Source organism: Misgurnus anguillicaudatus, chromosome 14 (genome assembly GCF_027580225.2).
Source record: "Misgurnus anguillicaudatus chromosome 14, ASM2758022v2, whole genome shotgun sequence".
In the NCBI taxonomy this organism is placed as follows: Eukaryota; Metazoa; Chordata; class Actinopteri; order Cypriniformes; family Cobitidae; genus Misgurnus; species Misgurnus anguillicaudatus.
In genome coordinates this window covers 6129907-6152114 of record NC_073350.2, presented here as the reverse complement: position 1 = coordinate 6152114, position 22208 = coordinate 6129907, and the positions used below count along the sequence as shown (strand labels likewise).

The window sequence follows — 22208 nt, the reverse complement described above, 5'->3', positions numbered from 1 at the left end:
AATAAAACGTCATATACAAACCACATGAAAATAAAGTTTTATAAATGGAGAATATCTCGTGTCCCGAGCGCCCACGTGATAACTTAGGTGCCTGCGTACTGTACTGTACTGTAAACAAAGCTACAATAAATTACAGACAGACATGTTAACAGCACTACTGTCACAGTTATGGTTGAATTTAAAGCAGTGTTAACTCTAAAATACTGTCTTAAAGGGATAGTTAACTTAAAACATGTAATTCAGTCATAGTTTACATAACACAACAGACCATCCAAAAATGTTTGCGTTTCTTTATTGTGTGATACACAAGTTATTTTAAAGAGTGTTGATAACCACAGTGTCTGGTCCCACTCCATTGTATTCTTTGCCAGTCAGGGAAAAACTAAAATTTTTTCTCAATTGTGTGTTCACATTAGTAAATGCATTATGAACAAAAAATGAACATTATATATTGTATATAAGCATTCATTAATTCTTGTATATGTAATTACAGTAATTTATGTTGCATTAACTATGCTAACAGGTTCAAATTTGATTTAAATTAAAATGCTAAAATAATATTTAAATATATTTATATATATGTATATATGAGCGCTTGTGTCTTTGTCACCTTTTTCACCCCTGATAAGTTTGCACCCCTGTTATTAAGAAATGGAAATATTGAATAATTTAATGTTAAAGATCAAAAGTAGCCTACTACAGATTTTGAACTTCTTTGCCAATTTTATTTTTGTTTAAAATATGCAGTGTGTTTAATAAGTTTAGAAGGTGAAAAAAATCCAACACATCTTTGTAAGAAAGTAAGTGTCTGTGTTATTTTTATATTCTGACTTAAAAGAACAATTTGTAAAATGAGATCCTCGGAAGAATTGCTGAAACGTATTACTTTACTGATGTTTTTATTAATACTACGGCTGTTATGGGCCTTTGAGATGGGACGAAACAGTCATGAATGTCAAGTAAATCAGGGATATGCAGAAAGCAACAAAACATGGATGGTTTCACAGGCAAATAACAAAAATATTTGGGGTGAATTCCAAATGGCTTTTTGCGCCCTTGAAGGGAACTTCACGAAGGGGATGTCGCATAAGCAGTCGATCCAAATAAAGAGAAAAAGACGCTGTATTATATTGCACTATTTGCAAGTGTATATTAATTACCCACACTATTAGACACTTTTGCCAACTTTCTCTAGAGTTTATACATCTCGGGGCGTATTACAGAAACTTAGGTCTTAACTTAAGATATGATATGTTAAATTAAGATTTAGGATTTTCATCTTATCTCACCAAGTCTTATCTCATCTTTAGTTAGGAAATCTTAAATCGCTGAATCATGTTCGGCTATCAACTCTCAGGTCTGTTACCAAGCAACCAGCAATGCGTGAGCTGCTGCTACAGTAAACAAAAGTATTGTCCTTTTTATTTCAATGGGGCAGAAAAATAAATTTTATTAAATTTATTGTAATCAAAGTCTGTGTTTTTATTAGTGTTTTAGCACACCGTCTGTGAGTTACCATTAAATTTAAACATTAAGCAAATGTGACTTACAAATGAGAAAACTATTTTTCCTAAGTGCTAGGATACTACTGTACATTTCAACATTTGATAGAGACATGAGAAGAAATAGATGCTGAGTCAAGTGTGTACTGTATTCATTACGATCCCATCATAAGTGTTCATGAATAAACTAACTTAACTGTTTTTTAATAATGAGGGATGACAGAGATTGAAAGATCGCTCCACATTGTGATTATGTGAATGAGTGAAGGTAAAAAATATTCAAAGAGTAATCCAAAAACAAACATTGCTGTTTTTCATCCTGCACTTTGTTAAAAAATGTAATTCTACCGCAGTTCTATCATAATGTGATTGTTTCATCTGGCTATCATTAAAGTTTTAAGTTAGGACACCTGTGAGTTTTTTTTATACAGGGGACACACACGCACGCACGCACACACACACACACACACACACACACACAAACAAATCAACGTTTTTCCTATTTAAGACGAGTAGTTATACGAGCAAGTTTGGTGGTACAAAATAAAACGTAGCGCTTTTCTAAGCGGATTTAAATTAGGAGCTACATTTTATGGCGTAATAGCACTTTTGGGAGTACTTCGACTCGGCGCAGTAACACCCTCCCTCTCCCATTATGAGAGTGAGAAGGGGAGCGGACTTTTCAGGCGAGTCGAAGTACTCCCAAAAGTGCTATTACGCCATAACATATAGTTCCTCTTTTAAATCCGCTTAGAAAAGCGCTACGTTTTATTTTGTACCACCAAACTTGCTCGTATAACTACTCGTCTTAAATAGGAAAAACGTTGATGTGTGTGCTAAATGCTATCGAAGCGTCGCAGCACGCTCCAGCGCTTACGTGCACGCACACAGATGATAGAGGGATGTATCAACAATTCTTAGTTAAGGTAATAACATATTTTAATATAGAAAATGAGTAGACTATTCCTTTAAGTATTTAGGGTAAACTTCCTTTCCACTTGAGCAATAGCAAGAAAATGGCAGGATCTCTTAAACCTAAATTCTAATCAAATGACTTCAGGACTTCAGTCTCCTCTAAAAAGCTCTTGATGTGTTTCGTGCCAAGCAAGAGAGATCACAGAGGAGACATTTCCTCTCTGTCAAATTTTAAATTGCTCATCTTAAGGGGTCTGAAATAAGGAAAAGAAACTTTTAAGACACTTGTAGCATATTTTTTCACTTAAGTGCAAAAAAAAATTGTAAAAAAAAGAGAATCGTGTGAGAGAATTGAGATTTCACTTCCCATGGAGAAAAATCATGATTCACATTTTAGCAAGAATTATGCAGCCTAGTGGTAATGCGGCACGACGTGAAGCGGAGGTGCATTATTTGCAAATAATTCAAAGGTCTGGAGTCAATTATTTCTCTTGTACCACGGTTACTACAGACATTGCTCTGGTGGTTATTTTAGGACATTTAACAGGTCAGGTGTGAGTTTATCGATAATTGTTGCCTTTTTACTAACTTATATTTGTGCACGGCTTACCAACATTTGTGTGTAATGAAAGATTTTTTTTACCTTTCAGGCAGTTGTTGATGAAAATGGAAATTGTCCACTTTCCAAAGTCCAGAAAAACTTTATCTGTGATCACTGTTATGGGGCTTTCAGGAGCGGATATCATCTGAAGAGACATATTCTCATTCATACAGGTATGAAAATCAAGTTTCATTGACTCTTTCAAACTGTAAACTGTGTGGCTTTGATTCACCTTGCAAACATTTCATCTTCAGAAGTTACAAGAGATATTTACATATTTCTCACTAAATATTTTTTAAATATTTTTCTATTGGAAAGTTTATATTTTGTTTCAAAATATGTATTGCCTGTTTCCTGTTGTAAAGACCTGTCTGTGCTTGCCCTCAACTGTGCGTGAGATGGACAAAAGTTGAAATCAAGTAGAACATAGCTTCAAGACTCATTGTTTCTATTTAATCTGATCAACAAATTATTTTGACCCAGTTAAAGATGCGTTGTGCCTAATTATGTCTGATCAAATGAGGCATACATTAACTGCTGTGTAAAAGCACACTCATCCTCTGAAATGCATTAAACATCATGTGTAAATGACCCTCTTGACATTTTTGAGACTATATTTCGTGTCGATAGTACTGCAAAATTAAAAATATTTTTCATATGAAATAGCTTAATAGGAAATACTAAATAATGCCAAACATTTTAATGGTCCTTGTTTCTTCTTTTATAAATAATAAATGTTTTGCTAATTCTGCAAGGTGTTTGAAAACTGTTAATGGTTAGTCAAATGTAACTTTATATTTTAGTTTGTTTTACGGCCAAACCCATTTCTTTCTCACAGGGGAAAAGCCGTTTGCATGTGGCATATGTGACATGAGATTTATTCAGCGTTATCACTTGGAACGACACAGCCTTACTCACACTGGTATGTCTCATACTTAATTGCGTTCTGCTTTGATTTTAACACATGATGTTACATGCTCAAAAAATGCTGGCTTAGAAATGTTTTCTTTATATTCTTGTTGGTTTTGAACATTAAAATAAAACATTTTATGGCATTTATCTTAAATGTCAAGTGATTTAAAGAAGTAAACAGTAAAAGAAAGAACATAAAAGGCAGAGGGATGGGTCTCTGTATGTATGTGTGATCTTCAGCTGCACTGCGAAAGGGCGCACAAATGCCCCTTTTCCACCAAAGCAGTTTGAGTGCTGGTTCAGAGCCAAGAGAGAAAACTGGTTCTTAAGTAGCACCAAAGCATTGCTGGTCTAGAATTAAGAATCGATTGCATCAGGGGCTTACTGTGACCACGATACTAGGAGGGGAGCTACATGCTAACTTTGTTCTTTGTAAATGATAAAATATCTTATGCCTGAGGGGCAACCTTCCGATCTCTCTGATAAAGCCAGTATGGAAGGCACTTAAACTGCAATTCGTCGACAGCCAGCTAGAGGCTGGCTCCAAAAGAGTCATTTCCCACAGACCCCAATGTTAAAGTGCCCAACTTTACAGCAGAAATAAATGTGTTTACAGCCTAGTACAAAAAGTAATTTTGGTCTATATAGCAATTTTTTCTCCATTACAGCTGTGAATTCTTTTGCAACTAATTTGTTTAAATTATATTAAGCCTTAAAGTTCTGCAATATTAAGGGCGTGGCCATGTGAGTGAGTGACGGGTGAACTGCCACAGCTATCACTAGAGTCGAGCTAGGCGGGCGTGGTTTCAGCAACCAGCCACTTCATCAGCCACCCACGGTCCGCCTCTTTACCCATTTTTGGTTATCTGCAAGATGGCGACATCAAGCCCTGCCAACTGTTGGCTTAAAAAAAAACTCTTCATAAACCTATGGGTGACGTCACAGACATTACACCCATATTTTTTACAGTCTATGGTTATGCTCGAACTGTTATTCTCGATTGCAATCTCTGTTTATATATATTACGTTGAGCTGCACATACGTGTTGGATTTGCCGCATTAAAATGCCAATGTATGTGCGCAAAGCCATTGACCGTTAATAATAATGCAACATCCAACATTGTTAGTGGTGTGTTTGGTGCAGCTACGCTAACATTGCTGGGAAAGAGGAGTTGTATACAGTAACGTACGACTGGTGGCTCTCTAGCGCATGGAAAGGCAAACCGGTTCTTAGAAGGCTTGCCAGTTGAACCAACTTCAAACCAGCAACAGCCCTGGCTCTGAACTAGCACCCGGTTCCTTCTGGTGTAAAGGGGGTAAAACTGTTCTGATTGGTTGTGTTTTGTGATTGATGGCGTCGCGCCACGCCTCTTTTTTATGTTCATTATGAAAAGACAATTTGCCAGAAAAAAATCGCATTGCATCGCATCTGGTTAGGACACGGTGCTGCAATTCCATTTTTTGTATTTTACAGGTGCATTTAACAAAGCACACATTACTAAGACTCAACTAAATGCAATCTTCCTAGTAGGGCTGTGCAAAAAACGTCTGCGTGTTTCACCAGTAAAGCCGGTTCCTTGATTAGTAGTAAATCGCCATCAGCTGCTTTCGGATGGAGCGGCATTTGCTGCACAGAGCCGTAGTTAACAGAGAAGCTAGGCAAAATCGCGTTCATAATCGAGGAAAATCGACTCGGATAATCTATTCAATTTTGCCTAGTGAACTTTGCTTTCTGTGAACTACGGCTCTGTGTAGTAAATGCTGCTCCGTCTGAAAGCAGCTGATGGCGATTTACTACTAATCAAGGAACCGGCTTTACTGATGAAACACGCATGACAATTGCAGGCGATTTTTTTGCACAGCCCTACTTCCTAGAAAAAAAGCAGTACACATTCAAGCACTCACGTAGGTTTTGATATTTAAAAAGCCTTTTTTGTAGGGCTGTATATAGACGGTTTCAGCAGTAACAACATAAACAAGCGGCTGTCGCGGTCCGCACGTAACGTCCGGTAAACTCCGCTAATAATAAATAACATCAAAGTTCTTTAAACGTAGTTTATTTATATAACAAGCAAAAAACAACACATAGATTACCTAGGAAACCAAAACATTTGTTATTTTCGACAAGGCATTTGGTCAAGAAATCAGTTTAGCAACTAGTCAGACCATTAAAAAAACGATACCGGAAGTAAAGTTCGGATCCAGACGTGTATCGCGTCAGCGCATGTGCGTCCGATGAAACGTCTATAAAAAACACCAAACAAGAACAATTGCTAGGGTGCTAACAATTGATTTTGGGGTTTTAATAAGTTGCACTGCAAGACTCTTTATATATTAATATTATGGGTGGAACGGATTACAAAACTCATGGTTTGGATTAGGGATGTTAACAATTAACCGATCTTCAAATAATAATAATTAAATCAATAAAACGTAACTATGAACAGTCGCTGAAGTGAAAATGACGTTGTTTTCATTGCTCTATTTGCCAAATGTATTTTATCGGACTACAGTACGAGTCACAGTAGCGCAACTTTCTCTAAAGTTTACAAATCAAAGAGTTCTGAGCTTTAAAGGGCATAGGGATGATCACATCTGATTGGAATTGGACCGGACTAGGGCTGTCAATAGATTAAAAAAATTAATCTAGATTAATCGCATGATTTCATGAGTTAACTGCGATTAATCGCAAATTAATCGCACATTTTTATCCATTCTAAATTTACCCTAATTTAACACTTTTCAGGTTTTTAATATTCTAATCATATATACATATATAGATGCTTTATGCAAATGTATGTTAACAACAGCCTGTTTACATTTTAACAGAATCACCAGCCATTGTTTTGTATATGAATTTTCCTTTCAGAAGATTTTTCTTTCTCCATTTTTGTTTGCCGCTGCATCACCCGTGACCCGCGCTGGCAAGTTGAGTCGGAACCAGCAAACTTAAAAAAAATAGCCGTTCACATTTTGACATTCTCTACCAAAACATAGAACAATGCATGATTTGTTGAAATATAACAAAATATGACAGAACTACACGTGTTTGAAGTTGAAAGAGTCAAATTACCACAAACATTTCCACATCCATACATTATATTACCACATCAATACCTTAAAATCACTGGTAAAACTAATAGATTTAGCACACACAAAGCAAAAACATCATCAATGTATGTTCAACTTTTTTTCCTTTTGTTTGATTGACATTGAGACAGACTGCTTAAAATCTAAGTGATCTAATATAATGTTACACATCAGATATTTTTACCCAACAGTTAACCAAACATTTACTTAAAACATAACAGATTATAGAGCCTAACTGCGTGAATTCTTATCAAAACAGATATTTGTAAAACTGTAATTTTGTGTAGATGTCTATATATCCGGGTCTCGCACTCGCGCGTCTGTGTGCACGCGCTTCAGATATCAGTCAGTCAGCGTGAGGGGATCGCTTTTGAGTCTTGTCGCTCTTAATAACTCTTTAACAATAATCAGGTACCAAACTTTATCTCTCTTAATGACTCTTTTAACATCAAGCAAGTCCTGCAGTCTATTTTATAAGTCATGCATAAAAGCGAAACCAAAATGAATTGAGACGCATCTTTGTATTAGATTAAGCATTAGGAGGACGGTAACGTTACACCTCTCAGACGTATAAATGATCATATCAGATGTCCAACGAGCATTAAGAGCATTGGATTTGGTAGACGATTTGCTTAATGTTGTTATTTCTATGAAAACCTTTTACTCATTTAGAGAGAGTCACATTTGTCTGCGTCTCTGTTCATTCAACTATGGGCTGGACCAAGGGTCAAACAGAAATTGCGCGTTGCGTTAATCTCCGTTAATAAAATTAGTGGCGTTAAAATGAATTTGCGTTAACGCGTTATTAACGCGTTAATTTTGACAGCCCTAGACCGGACACATTCAAATTGATCACTTTAGTGTCCTTTTGCAGTTAAATTGTTTAAAAATTGTTAACATTTGCAAAACTTTGAAACACGTGCAAATGATAAATTTCCCTATTTAAGTTTGCGTATTAATTGAGCTGAACTGCGTTTCGGTACACCACTAATTAATATCTATGTGAGTGCCTGGATGTGGGCTCTTTTCCTCTTTAACTAGTAAGAATCCACTTTGAGTATACTTACACTATGCACAGTTGCCTTGAAACTTTGTAATGTGTGCAGTTTTGAGGAGGGTTTTGACTGTGTAGGCGATCATTGATTTTGGCACTCTGTACATTTAGGGGTGAAGCCGTATGCTTGTTCCATGTGTGACATGCGGTTTTTCCAACGTTACCACTTGGAGAGGCACAGCCTCACTCATACGGGTATGTGTTATTACATGAGACAATATTGCAAATATTTAACTTTTTGAAAACATCTTTATTTATATTAGCAAACATAAATACTAAGTCTTGCATGCAAAACCTTTCTGAGGTTTTTGATTTTGGCATTGTTTTTAACATCACCGTATTTAGATTCTCAAAAGATGGTGTAAAATATCTCAAAATGTTGTGAGCCATTTCAGTAATATTTCTGTATTTAAACAGAGTTAAAGATCATAGAGCGTCTACACAGAACAAAAACCAAGTATGCGACTTAAATGAGTGAAACTTTGGCATTTGCTCATATGTAAAGTTTGTAATAAAGTAGTTTTCTGTCATCACAACAATTAATTTTTGATGTACCATTTTTGTGTATTTGTGAATCAACAGTTAGCAGATGTATACAAAATAATCTTGCGCATGCTTTTTGTGCAAAAAATATATACTTTGTGTGAATAGGCACAGAAACTGACTTGATCTCTGCATTTAGGGGTCAAACCTTACGCTTGCTCCATGTGCGACATGCGATTTTTCCAAAGATACCATCTTCAACGGCATAGCCTCATTCATACGGGTATGAATCACGTCTTACCCATTACAACCTGCTGCATTGCTTTCTTTGCTCATTTGACGCTTTTAAATCACAATGTAACGCTCAATCAGCAAAGCTGCAACTTTCTGTCTTTGCTGATTCAGTTCTGTGCTTGTAGCTTTTTTGCAGTGAACATGACCTTAATTTTTCTTGCTTTGTTAGTATACTAAATGTTTTAAGCATGGCTTCTGCTTTGTTTCAAGTTTTTTATATAGTGCTTTTTACAGTGTTGCATTGTTTTAAAGCAGCTTTACATGAAAAGAAAAGAAAATGAGAGGATTATTAATATATATATAGTAGAATATTCTATATATTATTAGGTTATTTTCATTGACATGGAAATGGCCCTTAAAAGAATTACATGATTACATTTTTAACAATACCATGAACAGCAGTGCAAAAACACCAATAAAAGTGAAATAGTAAGTTTACACATAAAGATGAAAGAAATCCATTTCATATTGCTTTGTCTGTAAAGCAATCAGGTTTCATACTTCATCTTAACCAATAATAACAATTACAATTTTGTTTTACCTAAACTGGGCATTAACCAATTTTTTTACATTATTGGCTAGTTAAATCGGTAATTGGAAATAAGGCCGGTATGCCGTGCCATTATGAATACATATTGATTACGCTTCACATTGTATAATAGATGTTTTATTTGATTTTAATGGTATTCATTTTTTTATAATTCTGTATTAGTGTGCCTATTTCACACATTGCTTGCCAACAGTAAACCATCCTTCATTTACATGGTTTTTACACCAGACCCAAGCAGCATGATAAACTGTCCAATATATTCATCAAAACTTTCTATATTGAATAATTTGTACTTTATTCAGTTTCTGTACCTGAAAACTACAGATCAACCTTAACAACGTAAAAACACTGTTAATTTTATTTGTAGGTTTGTTCCATTGTATTCATTGGTGCTGTTGCTCATAATTGAGTGTTTTGTTTTTATTACAGACTGTTTACTAGTATTTAACAATTTTTTTAAATTTGTATGAGTTAGGCTTGTTATTCTCCTATTTATTAAGGTTACGGTTACATGGGTAAAAACAATAACCAGGCCTTATTGTAGTGCGTTTTTTTGTGGTGGGGCCAGTGAAGATTGTGGCAGGAAAAGTAAAATTTTGAACCTTAGTAGAATAGTTGGTGTTAAGTCCTGGTTGTTGGAGAAAGTAATTTTTACTGTTGATTGACGTTACTATAGCATTTTTACTAGTGTGGCCTGATACTGACACCAGAGAAAGCATTTGTTTTGTCTAGTAATTTCTATATAAATAAATAATATAAAGGTTTGGAGAGAGAAAAGTATTGAAAAATTTGATCATTGAGTACCGACAACGATATTCAGGTATAGGGCTGTCGCGGTGAAGGAATTTCCCTTGCGGTGATTTTTCGTGGCTCACCAGCGCGGTATGCGGTTTTACCGCCTTCATTTACTAAAATAAAATATTTTTTTAAATCCAGAACAATGAGGTCAACTAATAGATGAATGGTAGGCTACATGTATTTCCCCTTATGAAAAAAAAGATTAACACAAGCTATACTACAGCTAAATATATTTTTGAGAAAACAAAAATAAATTGAAGAACATCATTTAGGCTTGTTAAGTGCAAATTAACAGAGCATCGGTCAATACAGAACACAGCAGTGTCTTAAAGAAATTAAAATTAGCCAGTATTTGTGCTCCTGTAAATGTACAAAACGAATGCAATACAGAAGGCAATGCATAATAATTTAGGGAATTTTTAATAATATATTAGTAGATAAATTATATTATAACGTGTATAAAGTATGAATACGAATGTATCATTATTTTGGCTAAATTAAGCTGGAGAGGTCATATTTAGTCAGACAGATTTGTCATCATTTCAGAACAAGCTTAAATGCTATCTATAATAACTTACATTATATAATGTGTCTTCCTTTGTCAAAAATATGTAGAATTATATGCGAGTAAAAAAGCAAAAAGCGGAAACGTTTAGCTCACGCGGAGCAAAGGAAAAGCTGTTAATAAAGCAGACTCTCCGTGTATTTGATGTGATGAAACAGTCGAGTCGGCAGATGATCATCAATGTTTAAAATGTTTAACGCAGATACTGTTGATGAAAAACTTGGATATTTAATTGTGAAAGTCAAGTTTGCAGTCAGTCAGTTCACAAAAGCAACCGCGGCGTTATATTGGCTGCATCCACGGAGCGGACGCTGCAGATGCACAAAGAAAAATCCTATAAAGGTCTTTTTTATGAGGTTTTAATGCTGGTAAGCAACCAGTTATATTTTGGCGTTATTTGGGTTGATCAGTTATATTAAAGTACTTTTAATCTTTAAAACTGCATCTAGAGGGAGACAATCCCACAGTTATTCTGTCATCTCAGTTTTACTTTTTCACACATTCACTATGATTTAACGAAATATGAAGTATTACATTTTTAATTGAAATTTACGAAAAACAAATTGGCCTACTCTCTTAACTCTTGACAATCTATTTGGCCTTTATTATACATGTACTGTATGACGTGAAAAACAAGGCGGCATATAGTTTCATGAATTTAACGTGAAAGGTGCGGTTGTTGGGGTTGCTTTTTTTCCATGCGGTTGGGCTTGTCAGTAGCGCGGTCATGCGGTAATGCGGTTACCGCGACAGCCCTATTCAGGTACCAATACCGATTAAAATGTAAATGGTAACCAACCGTAATCTGCAAGTAGACTAAGGTTTTCTGCTGTTTAGGTAGACTGTAGTGTTTGTCCGCGGGTAGACTGTAGTGTTTGTACATGAGTACACTGTAGAATAGACTGTAGTGTTTGTCCACAAGTGTGCTGTAGAGTAGACTGTATTGTTTGTCCATGAGTAGACTGTAGTGTTTGTCCATGAGTAGACTGTAGTGTTTGTCCATGAGTAGACTGTGGTGTTTGTCCATGAGTAGACTGTGGAGTAGACTGTAGTGTTTGTCCATGAGTAGACTGTAGTGTTTGTCCATGAGTAGACTGTAGTGTTTGTCCCTGAGTAGACTGTGGTGTTTGTCCACGAGTAGACTGTGGAGTAGACTGTGGTGTTTGTCTATGAGTAGACTGTGGAGTAGACTGTAGTGTTTGTTCGTGAGTAAACTGTGGTATTTTTCTGTGAGTAAACTGTGGTATTTGTCTGTGAGTAGACTGTGGTGTTTGTCCATGAGTAGACTGTGGAGTAGACTGTAGTGTTTGTCCGCGAGTAAACTGCGGTGTTTGTTCACGAGTAGACTGTAGAGTAGACTGGTGTTTGTCCGCGAGTACACTGTAGTGTTTGTCCGCAAGTAGACTGTGGTGTTTGTCCCCGAGTAGACTGTGGTGTTTGTCCGCGAGTCGAGTAGACTGTGGTGTTTTTTCGCGAGTAGACTGGCGTTTGTCTGCGAGTAGACTGTGGTGTTTTTCCGCGAGTAGAACGTGGTGTTTGTCCACGAGTAGAATGCGGTGTTTGTCCACAAGTAGAATGTGGTGTTCGTTCGCGAGTAGACTGCGGTGTTTGTCCATGAGTACACTGTGGTGTTTGTCCGCGTGTAGACTGTGGTGTTTGTCCACGAGTAGACTGTGGTGTTTGTCCGCGAGTAGACTGTGGTGTTTGTCCGCGAGTAGGCTGTGGTGTTTGTCCGCGAGTAGACTGTGGTGTTTGTCCGCGAGTAGGCTGTGGTGTTTGTCCGCGAGTAGGCTGTGGTGTTTGTCTGCGAGTAGACTGTGGTGTTTTTCCGCGAGTAGACTGGCGTTTGTCTGCGAGTAGACTGTCGTGTTTATCCACGAGTACACTGTAGTGTTTGTCCACGAGTAGACTGTGGTGTTTGTCCACAACTAGAATGTAGTATTCGTTCACGAGTAGACTTTGGTGTTTGTCCGCGAGTAGACTGTGGTGTTTGTCCGCGAGTAGACTGTGGTGTTTGTCCGCGAGTAGACTGTGGTGTTTGTCTGCGAGTAGACTGTGGTGTTTGTCCACGAGCAGACTGTGTCGTTCGTCGGGGAGTAGATTGTACTGTTCGTCCACGAGTAGACTGTGGTGTTCGTCCGCAAGTAGACTGTGGTGTTCGTCCACGAGTAGCCTTAAGTAGATTGACATTATTATAGCATTTTTAGTAGTGTGACTTGTGTGCTCACACCAGAGAAAGCATTTTTTAAGTCCAAGTTTCTAAATAAATAACAAAATGTTGAAATTGAGAGGTTTGGACTTACACCGAGAAAAGTATGGAAAAATTGTATCATTGGTTACTGACATTAATATTCAGATACTGATACCAGTTAAAATGTGAATGGTAACCAACCCTAATCTGCAAGTAGAGTTGCCACTTGTAGAAGTTGTGAGCCAGTGACCTAAGCTGTGAAGTTGTTGTTTTTTTCCACATGCTTTTCATGTGTTTGCAATCATCTCTTGTGCACTTTCAGAAATACCTGTCAACATGCAACTCTATAAAAAATTGTGTTGCATACTTTTTAAATCTCACACAGTTTTGCTCTGGTCATTTAGGGGTGAAGCCGTATGCTTGCTCCATGTGTGACAGGCGTTTTTTCCAACGCTATCATCTGCAGAGACACAGCCTCACTCATACTGGTATGAGCGTCTCTTCTTACCCTCTTTCACTGTTGCAACTGACTACACAGATGCACCAATGAGCACTATTGCCAACTTGTCAGAACTTTTTTTTATTACCCCTGTTGAAGATTACCCCAGTTATACTCCCCTGGCAAGTTAAAGACTTCCCTGGAAATTATCTATATGCCCTAATTTCAGTAAACATCCTGGCCAATGCAGGGGTAACATTTGTACATATAAACTGTTTACCACTGTTAAATTTGCAATGGCAAACAGATTGCAAACAGTGATTCTTGGAATATTTTCTCAAATGTTGCTTACCTAATATTTTTCAAAGTTGGCAACAATGCTTAATTCACATAGTAGCAGCTATTACACAATTTTCAAACATTGGTCTGGCTGCAACAAACTCGAGTTTGGTTACGTTAAATGCATTGGGGTGTTGGACATACTGAGCTGAAAGTATCATGGAAACTTCATAGACTGGTACTGTGTTTCAGTTATGCTTGTTTCATGTGTGACACAAGGTTTTTTCAGCATAAACATCTGCAGTGACACTGCTTTATGCTGCTTGCACATCACAAGCAACTTTATCAGTATGTGTCATATTTCATTGAATTCATTAGTAGGCATTCTTAATTCTGGGTGTCTTGGTAACAATTATAATCAAATGAGTAACGTGTGCTCCTTTGCTTCACTCTAATTGGTAGTCACTCACGAAAGTCGCTCATTATTTGCAAGTTGAAGTGAGATGGGACTAATCCGGTAGACGGTGTTACACAATGTTCGGCAATCCACTGATTAAATCACCTATCCTATTGTCATTTTGTATTTTTATAGAAAAATAATCTTTTTTGTTCAGATTTGGTCTAGAGGCACTTCTGCTTTAGACTAGGTCGTAAGATCCTCAAAAGCATTGTCCGACCATTGGTCTGGTGTGTCAAAGCTTTTGAACGCTTTAATATGCAGCCTTCTGAGCTTTGTTACTATTATTAACATTAGCACTCAAGATGTTACATATACACATTTGCTATATAAGTGCATTTAAGTAATAGTTTGCCCAATAATGAAAATTACCCCATGATTATTCACCCTCAAGTCATCTGAGATACACATGGACCTCATCTTTCAGATAAACACAATTTCAGTAATTTTAGAAAATGTCACAGCTATATCAAGCATTATAATGTTTGGAAATGGGGTCCATAAGTTTCAAGCCCAAAAAATGTGCATCCATCCTTCACAAAAGGATCCAGAGGGATTAATGAAGGACATCTGAGGGTAGAAGATGCAATTTTGTAAGATTAATATCATATTTAAAACTTTACAATAACTAGCTTCCATTAGAGGCCAATGGACATTATGCATACTGTACAATGCCTAAAATCCATTTAGAATAGACTCTCACGAGAACCATGCGTTGTTTTAGCTACAGATATTAAGATATCGCTATCCTCTTGTCTCTATCCTCGCCTCTGCATTCGGCGCTATGTCACTATGAAAGGTACGTAGACTACACTGATAATCTCTCGTGAATGCAGAGATTAGTCTAAAGTCGAAGGTATAATAAGGCCGTCCGTGTACGTGCACTGTCTGCATGACGTCATTTTCATTATCAGGAGGGTCCGCAGTTATCCGCGCACCGTTCACATGCACCGTCCACGTGCAGCCCAAAATTTGTGGACAATACGCGTACAACAATTCATGCGCAAGAAAATATTGAGACAGGACACTCCTCTGCAAATAATTACACAAAGGAAAAAGACAGCGTTTGCACACACATCATTCTTTCACACAAGCATAATGTTTGATTCCTGTTTGTTTTCTTGTTGTTTGTTCTAAACGTTGTTTGCAATGGTGGATCCGCTACTTTTCATCATCTATCCAAAATTTTTTATGTATGCGAATCAGTGCTGCCCTGGTGGCCTGGTACAGTAATAAGTTAAATAAGAAATCATTTGTGTTGCGTACATGTCGAACACACAGCCTCATTTGAGTATACTTTGAAAGCTGCACGGACGCTTACACACGGGACTGGTGCAGATGCAGAAAAAAAAGTATACCCGGCCCTTAAGATGGCAGCATTATCGGAAGCTAGTTATTTTCTTTTGTAAAGTTTAAAATATGGAAATTTTCATTATAAAATCACATCGTTTACCCTCAGAAGGTCTTTTTTTCTTTCAAAACATACTTTATGCAATGATCGTTTATGTTAATGAAAGTTAAATGGTTGTGTTTTTTTTTTTGCCCCAGACAAATGTTTGATGGCACTTTCAGCTGTCAAAACTTTTATTTCACCGTTAAAACACAGAATTAATGAACAAAAACGGATCACTCGTTACTTGTGGTCTGTTGACAGATTTAACTTAATTTCTGTTTGTCTTGTGAATTAACTGTTATTAATATTTTAATCAAATAAGTAAAGGTGATATCCACAAGTGCATTCTAATACTAGTGCTCTGTATTTAGGGGTGAAGCCGTATGCTTGCACAATGTGTGATATGAGATTTTTCCAACGCTACCATCTTCAGAGACACAGCATCACCCATACGGGTATGTGTCGTCTCTTTGTACATCTTTGAAATTGCTGCTTCTCTTCAGCATTTAAACGAACGAGCATAAAGTAATGGGCTTTAACCCTTACACGTGATAATCTTTAAAATGTTAAGCACAGTCTGAGTTATTGAGTTCTTAAAGCGTATTAAAAAAACACATAGACATAAACAACAATACAAACTTGATTTTCACCACAGGGAGGCTTCAAATTTAAAAGAAATGTTATTGGTAAAAATATATTGGTACTTTTAGCATTCACCATTTATAGATTGAAGAGACCAATAGTTCTTAAGGTTGGAAAAGTATTAAAACTACATACTGTACACTCACCTAAAGGATTATTAGGAACACCATACTAATAATGTGTTTGACCCCCTTTCGCCTTCCGAACTGCCTTAATTCTACATGGCATTGATTCAACAAGGTGCTGAAAGCATTCTTTAGAAATGTTGGCCCATATTGATAGGATAGCATCTTGCAGTTGATGGAGATTTGTGGGATGCATATCCAGGGCTCGAAGCTCCCGTTCCACCACATCCCAAAGATGCTCTATTGGGTTGAGATCTGGTGACTGTGGGGGCCATTTTAGTACAGTGAACTCATTGTCATGTTCAAGATACCAATTTGAAATGATTCGAGCTTTGTGACATGATCCATTATCCTGCTGGAAGTAGCCATCAGAGGATGAGTACATGGTGGTCATAAAGGGATGGACATTGTCAGAAACAATGCTTAGGTAGGCTGTGGCATTTAAACGAGGACCAATTGGCATTAAGGGGCCTAAAGTGTGCCAAGAAAACATCCTCCACACCATTACACCACCACCACCAGCCTGCACAGTGGTGACAAGGCATGATGGATCCATGTTCTCTTTCTTTTGCCAAATTCTGACTCTACCATCTGAATGTCTCAACAAAAATCGAGACTCATCAGACCAGGCAACATTTTTCCCAGTAACTGAGCACCAACAACCATGCCACGCTCAAAATTGCTTAAATCACCTTTCTTTCCCATTCTGACATTCAGTTTGGAGTTCAGGAGATTGTCTAAAACAGGACCACACCCCTAAATGCATCAAAGCAACTGCCATGTGATTGGTTGATTAGATAATTGCATTAATGAGAAATTGAACAAGTGTTCCTAATAATCCTTTACGTGAGTGTATGTTGTCAGTGATATAGGATTAAATGAAGGGTGATTAATTTTTTTAACAGGTAGTACTTTAAAAGAAAAGTCCTGTGCTTGTCAATTCAAGGATTTTTCTAGTTTTCCACACAAAAGCCCCTCAATTGTTAGCACAAAATATGAATGAAACTATTGCAAAGCATTTTTTCACAAAAATCACAAAAACTGATGTTAAGGATGTTGTTTTTATGTACTTTACCGATTGCGGCTTAATGTTTACAAAATGCTGAAGTATGTTTATTGTTAGTTCTCTATAATTTAGAAATAAAACTTGAATGCGAAGTGTTACCAGCAACATAATCATATGAACTTAATCAATGTGCTTAGTATGAATCAACAATAATATAGATTAAGAGTAACATGGTTAAAAATGAGCTCTGTGCGTTTAGGGGTAAAGCCATATGCTTGTTCCATGTGTGACGTAACTATGATTTGTTGTATGAGCCTCTCCTCTACTGTGATTGGAAGGCTGAGTAAAAGATTTAACGGATGAGACAGCATTTTACCTAGAGTCATGCCCAACACCTCGCCAGCTGATGATGTTTTTAAAAACAGTGCTCCAATTGCAAACAATTCACAAAATTTGCTGGCTTCAAAAAAAAAAAAATGCTTTGGACACACAGTGTTATGGTTTTGCTGTAAATTGACAGCATTTTTTTATTTCTAAGAAACCAAATTCTTGAATGAAAACTTAATATAATGGTTTCTTTAGCAACTCTAGATGGCAACCCTGCATACTCCTTCCTCTAATTAACTTCATGAGTTGCATCATGGGATTTTTAGGGCCTAAGGACCGAGGTACAGGCCTCGTAGTTGCGAAGCCTTATTTTTTCTCTAAGGATATTTTTTTGTGGCATTTTAGGGTGTGAAACATGCTCAGAAAGTCTCAAAAATTGGCATACATCGCAGTTGTTGGCCATTAGGCTGAGGCAAAAGGTTGGCACATCAGGGGGACTCTGTAGCACCCCCTATAATGGGACACAGAAAGATACAAAAACCTGGTACATATATTGTTCTTATCAACCCAAACAACTTTCCTGAGCTCTGCCCAACAGATAGTCGACCAATTTGCATTTTCTAAAAAGTGCATATTGTGAAGTTTTAAGTACTCCTCTTACTGGATTTATGCAATTGCTATCAAAGTTGGTCAACTTGATACTAAACATGGGCGTCAAAACCATTATATGTGAGTGGGACAAAGACCCACCCACTTTTTAAGACCAATAATATTGGACCAAGTCACTTTTTCCTCTAATTTAGAGCAAATATCTTTTAGTCTGAAAAAGCAATTGTTTGTTTAAAAGGCACCAGAATACAAGAAAATGGCATCTACTCCAGTAAATGTTTTTGCTCCAGTAAACTTTTTTTTTTGCCAATGCCATGACATTGAAGATGCTAAATTATGAAGAGTTTCAATATCTTGAATGCTGTTGCCATGGCGATGTGATTAATGGTAAATAATTGGAAACAGGAAAATCTCTCATGTCTACTGCATATATTAAGTGATGTACATTCAACTTGAGCAATTAGTTGTTGTGGGCCGATGTCATTGAAGCGGCTTTTGTGAGTGACAGTCGTATCGCCCCCAACTGGCAATTCAATTCAATTATAAGCACTTTTCATAACTGTTTAATTGTTTCAAAGCAGCTTTACATTAATAAAAGCAGCATACAACACAGAAAACTCTCTTAAAAACTCAATTTAATCAGGAGGAAAAAGTCCCTTGAGAGAGATACAGACATAGCTGATTCTATAAGGTACATACTATATATTAGATACTATTTTATAAAATTGTATGTGAATTAAAACATTTCAAATAAAAATAAATAGAGGAGTGGTCGTTGGTCAGACATTGGCTGGGCATCACGTTGCAGGAAGGCCAGTATATCAGTGATGTACTTAATAATAATCTATAGGTGTCTATAATAAATACTAGCGCATTCATGCCTTGCGTTTTTGTAATCTGTACAAATTTGAGACATGTAATTCGTTATATGACTATATTAGTGTTTTAAAGAAAAGTAAGCATGCTTACAAAATTAAAAAATGAATGATTTGCCAACAGGCTAATAACAAACAGATTTTAGGTACACATTGTGCTGCTCTTATCTCAAAATGAGGTCAAATGTCCCTTCTCATTTTAACAATCCATCATTTCAGAGGTTCTTGGTCCTGTGGAAATGTGTAAAATTATTTATTTTCTGTGTTGACCAGCATCTGTATTGTGCGCTGAATAAAAATAATTTCCACTATTGAACTACTTTGTTGTTTTAGGACGATTCATATCTAGCTCCACAGTAGCAGTCAAGTGTACTTTGTGTTTAGTAGATGCTCACTTGTACTTGTTAAAGCAGCAGTTACATCAGTTATGTTTTGTTGTCAGCTAAACAGTTTCCTTAAATACTTGATTTAATTTGTTAGTTGATGGTAAACTTAATACAGTGCAACTTTCTGTGTTCAGGGGTGAAGCCGTATGCTTGCACCATGTGCGACATGCGTTTTTTTCAACGCTACCATCTTCAGAGACACAGCCTCACCCATACGGGTAGGTGAAATCTCTGTGTATCGCTCTTTGATATGGCATGAATGGCCTCCCACAAATCTAAAAAGAACAACAAACTCGAGTTTGTATTTTTACTATCTGATCCTGTTAAGCATAAATTGACCTGCTGGTAATACCTTGTTTGTCATGACTAAACAAAGAAACAAAATTTTGTAAAGCAGGAGTGTTTTTATACATACACCTGGCTTATCAACAGGTGTATACAATAGCAACAATAGCTAGAATTTATCTTGGCAGACAAATAAAGATATTAATAGAAAATGAATGGACTACATAACATTACTAATATTTAACAGTTTATTCTTCATAATGTAAATTAATATTTCACTTTCATAAAAAACAAGTCCCGGTCGTGTGCTCACCCCCATGTCATCCAAGATGCTTGTGTCTTTTTTTTTGCCGAAAGTATTTCTGTGCGACCTTGCGTATTTCGTAATCATGTTGAAAAGGTCATGCATGACATATAAATAGTCGCTGCTCGATGAAACTCACGTATGTCCAAAACATTTACTTTTCACTTTACTTTTTTACATTTTTACTTTTCAGGAAGTGAAAAAACACCGTATTTCAAAAGCAGTTAAATGTAGCGCTGTCATACTTGGTTCAGCATCTTTACATGTAACCATATTCTTGCCAGTGTAATGATATAATCCACATTTGACCAAAATTGAGTTTAAATGGACATACGGGCATATTTTAAAGTAACGGTGGTCGATGCGCGTTCTTCCGATCATTAATTAGAATGGCCAAGTTGCGTTTTATATTGACAGATGAATACGCTCAGTTTATTAAATAGCCTACGTCTTAGTTTATTAAATACGCTTAGCTTATTTAATATTAATTATAAATTTATTAAATGTCTCTTGCAAACTATGAAGGGACAATGAATCAATACACTGACATGACAGATACTTTGTTTGCACATTCCTACCATAATTTTGTCACTCCTAGATGTACGTCTGGCGTCAGGGGGGAAACGTTTACCTCGATGAAGCAAAGTCATTGTGTCACCAGGCTATGTTTATTCGGCTATCCAGTGCTGAGCTTCGATAAAACTTGTCGAGACCGGCGAGATGCTTCCACCGGGCAGGAGATATGCGGCGTGATTGACAGCTTTGACACCAAATGGCCTATGCTTACATTAAGGCCTATGCTTACATTAGCCATTAAATATATTTGTTGCATTGGATGGATCAGTATCCTTTCTACAACAGACAAGGGTTTTCTCGTGGCTTGCATCAGAAGAGCATGCATATTCAATCAGCGGATGGCGGGTGCGGCTTTGAAATTTGCTCAAAATAAAAAAAAACGCAAAACGCGGTGTGTAGCCTATGTTAAGGCAATGTTTATTTTAATTTCAGAACCTGCACTGCATGGGTGCGAAATGTAAAAAAATTAAATAAATGCACTGCATCAATTGTTCTCGCAAGCAGCAATTATCCTATTCACCTCAAAACGCATAAAAAATTTAAACACAGTTTTTTTGTTGAACTTTAATGGGGAATAAAGACGGACAAGACCAATTAAGGCATTGAACACTACAAAAATAGTAATTTATTTACTTTTTAATATAGGCGATTCATTTTCCATAGTGACATAGGAGGTGCTGGATCCAATAAAAAAGGTTCCGGATCCAACGTCGGAGGTGTTCGGCTCAAATTAAGCCATATTATTACATAATATGTAAGGTTGCACTGGCGGTTCACACAACTAGTGCAAGATGAGAAGTACATCTTTTTAATTTTTCTTGTCAAAAATGACGATGGTTTCGCTAGATAAGGCCTCGGTTGGGATCGTTTGGATTCCTTTGAAGCTGCATTGAAACTGCGATTTTAAACTGCATTGAAACTGTAAACTGTTGAGGTCCAATAAAGTCTATTAAACTGAGAAAAAATCCTGGAATGTTTTACTTAAACTTAATTTCTTTTCGACTGAACAAAGAAAGAGATAGACAACTTGGATGACATGGGGGTGTGTAAATTATCGGGTTTTATTTTTTATGAAATTGGAATAATCCTTTAATTAGTGCAGATGTATTCATTGCATCACAGCAGTCATTTTTCTAGTTTTTTTTTCTTAAAAATGCTATATAGCTACATATGCATACTTAAACTGTTGGTGCTCTGTGCATTTAGGGGTGAAGCCGTATGCTTGTTCCATGTGTGACATGCGTTTTTTTCAACGTTACCATCTGCAGAGACACAGCCTCACTCACACGGGTATGTGTCAACTCAAACCCTCCCCACGTTTTAGTAGATTTGTAAGTTATGTGTATGTTAAATGAATCAATGCAGTAACAAAAAAAAAAAAACATTCAATGAGAGTTAAGTTATTTTCCCACATTTTAGATAATTTATGTAAACTCTCTTTAAAATGATGAGACAAGATTTACATTAGACAAACAACAAACTGCTCCCAAGACAAAATTGTTTATTAAAGCTGAGCTTAGTGCAGACATGGAAAAAGTATGTCAGCATGC

At 36.7% G+C, this 22208-nt stretch overlaps 1 protein-coding gene across 22 annotated transcripts in view; it reads left to right on the top strand.

The window, feature by feature from the left end:
* The window catches only part of znf740a (zinc finger protein 740a), a 42197-nt gene that overhangs the window by 10968 nt on the left and 9021 nt on the right, over positions 1-22208 (top strand). For 2 of the 22 annotated variants that reach the window (XM_055183204.2, XM_055183195.2), the window contains exons 5-11: positions 3068-3191; positions 3857-3940; positions 8186-8269; positions 8757-8840; positions 13360-13443; positions 15895-15978; positions 19628-19711. In XM_055183204.2, coding sequence (XP_055039179.1) covers positions 3068-3191; positions 3857-3940; positions 8186-8269; positions 8757-8840; positions 13360-13443; positions 15895-15978; positions 19628-19711 — 628 coding nt within the window. Of the gene's footprint in view, positions 1-3067; positions 3192-3856; positions 3941-8185; positions 8270-8756; positions 8841-13359; positions 13444-15894; positions 15979-19627; positions 19712-21864; positions 21949-22208 lie in introns of all 22 variants that reach the window. The other 20 variants (XM_055183212.2, XM_055183202.2, XM_055183189.2 and 17 more) reach the window with 19 other exon arrangements.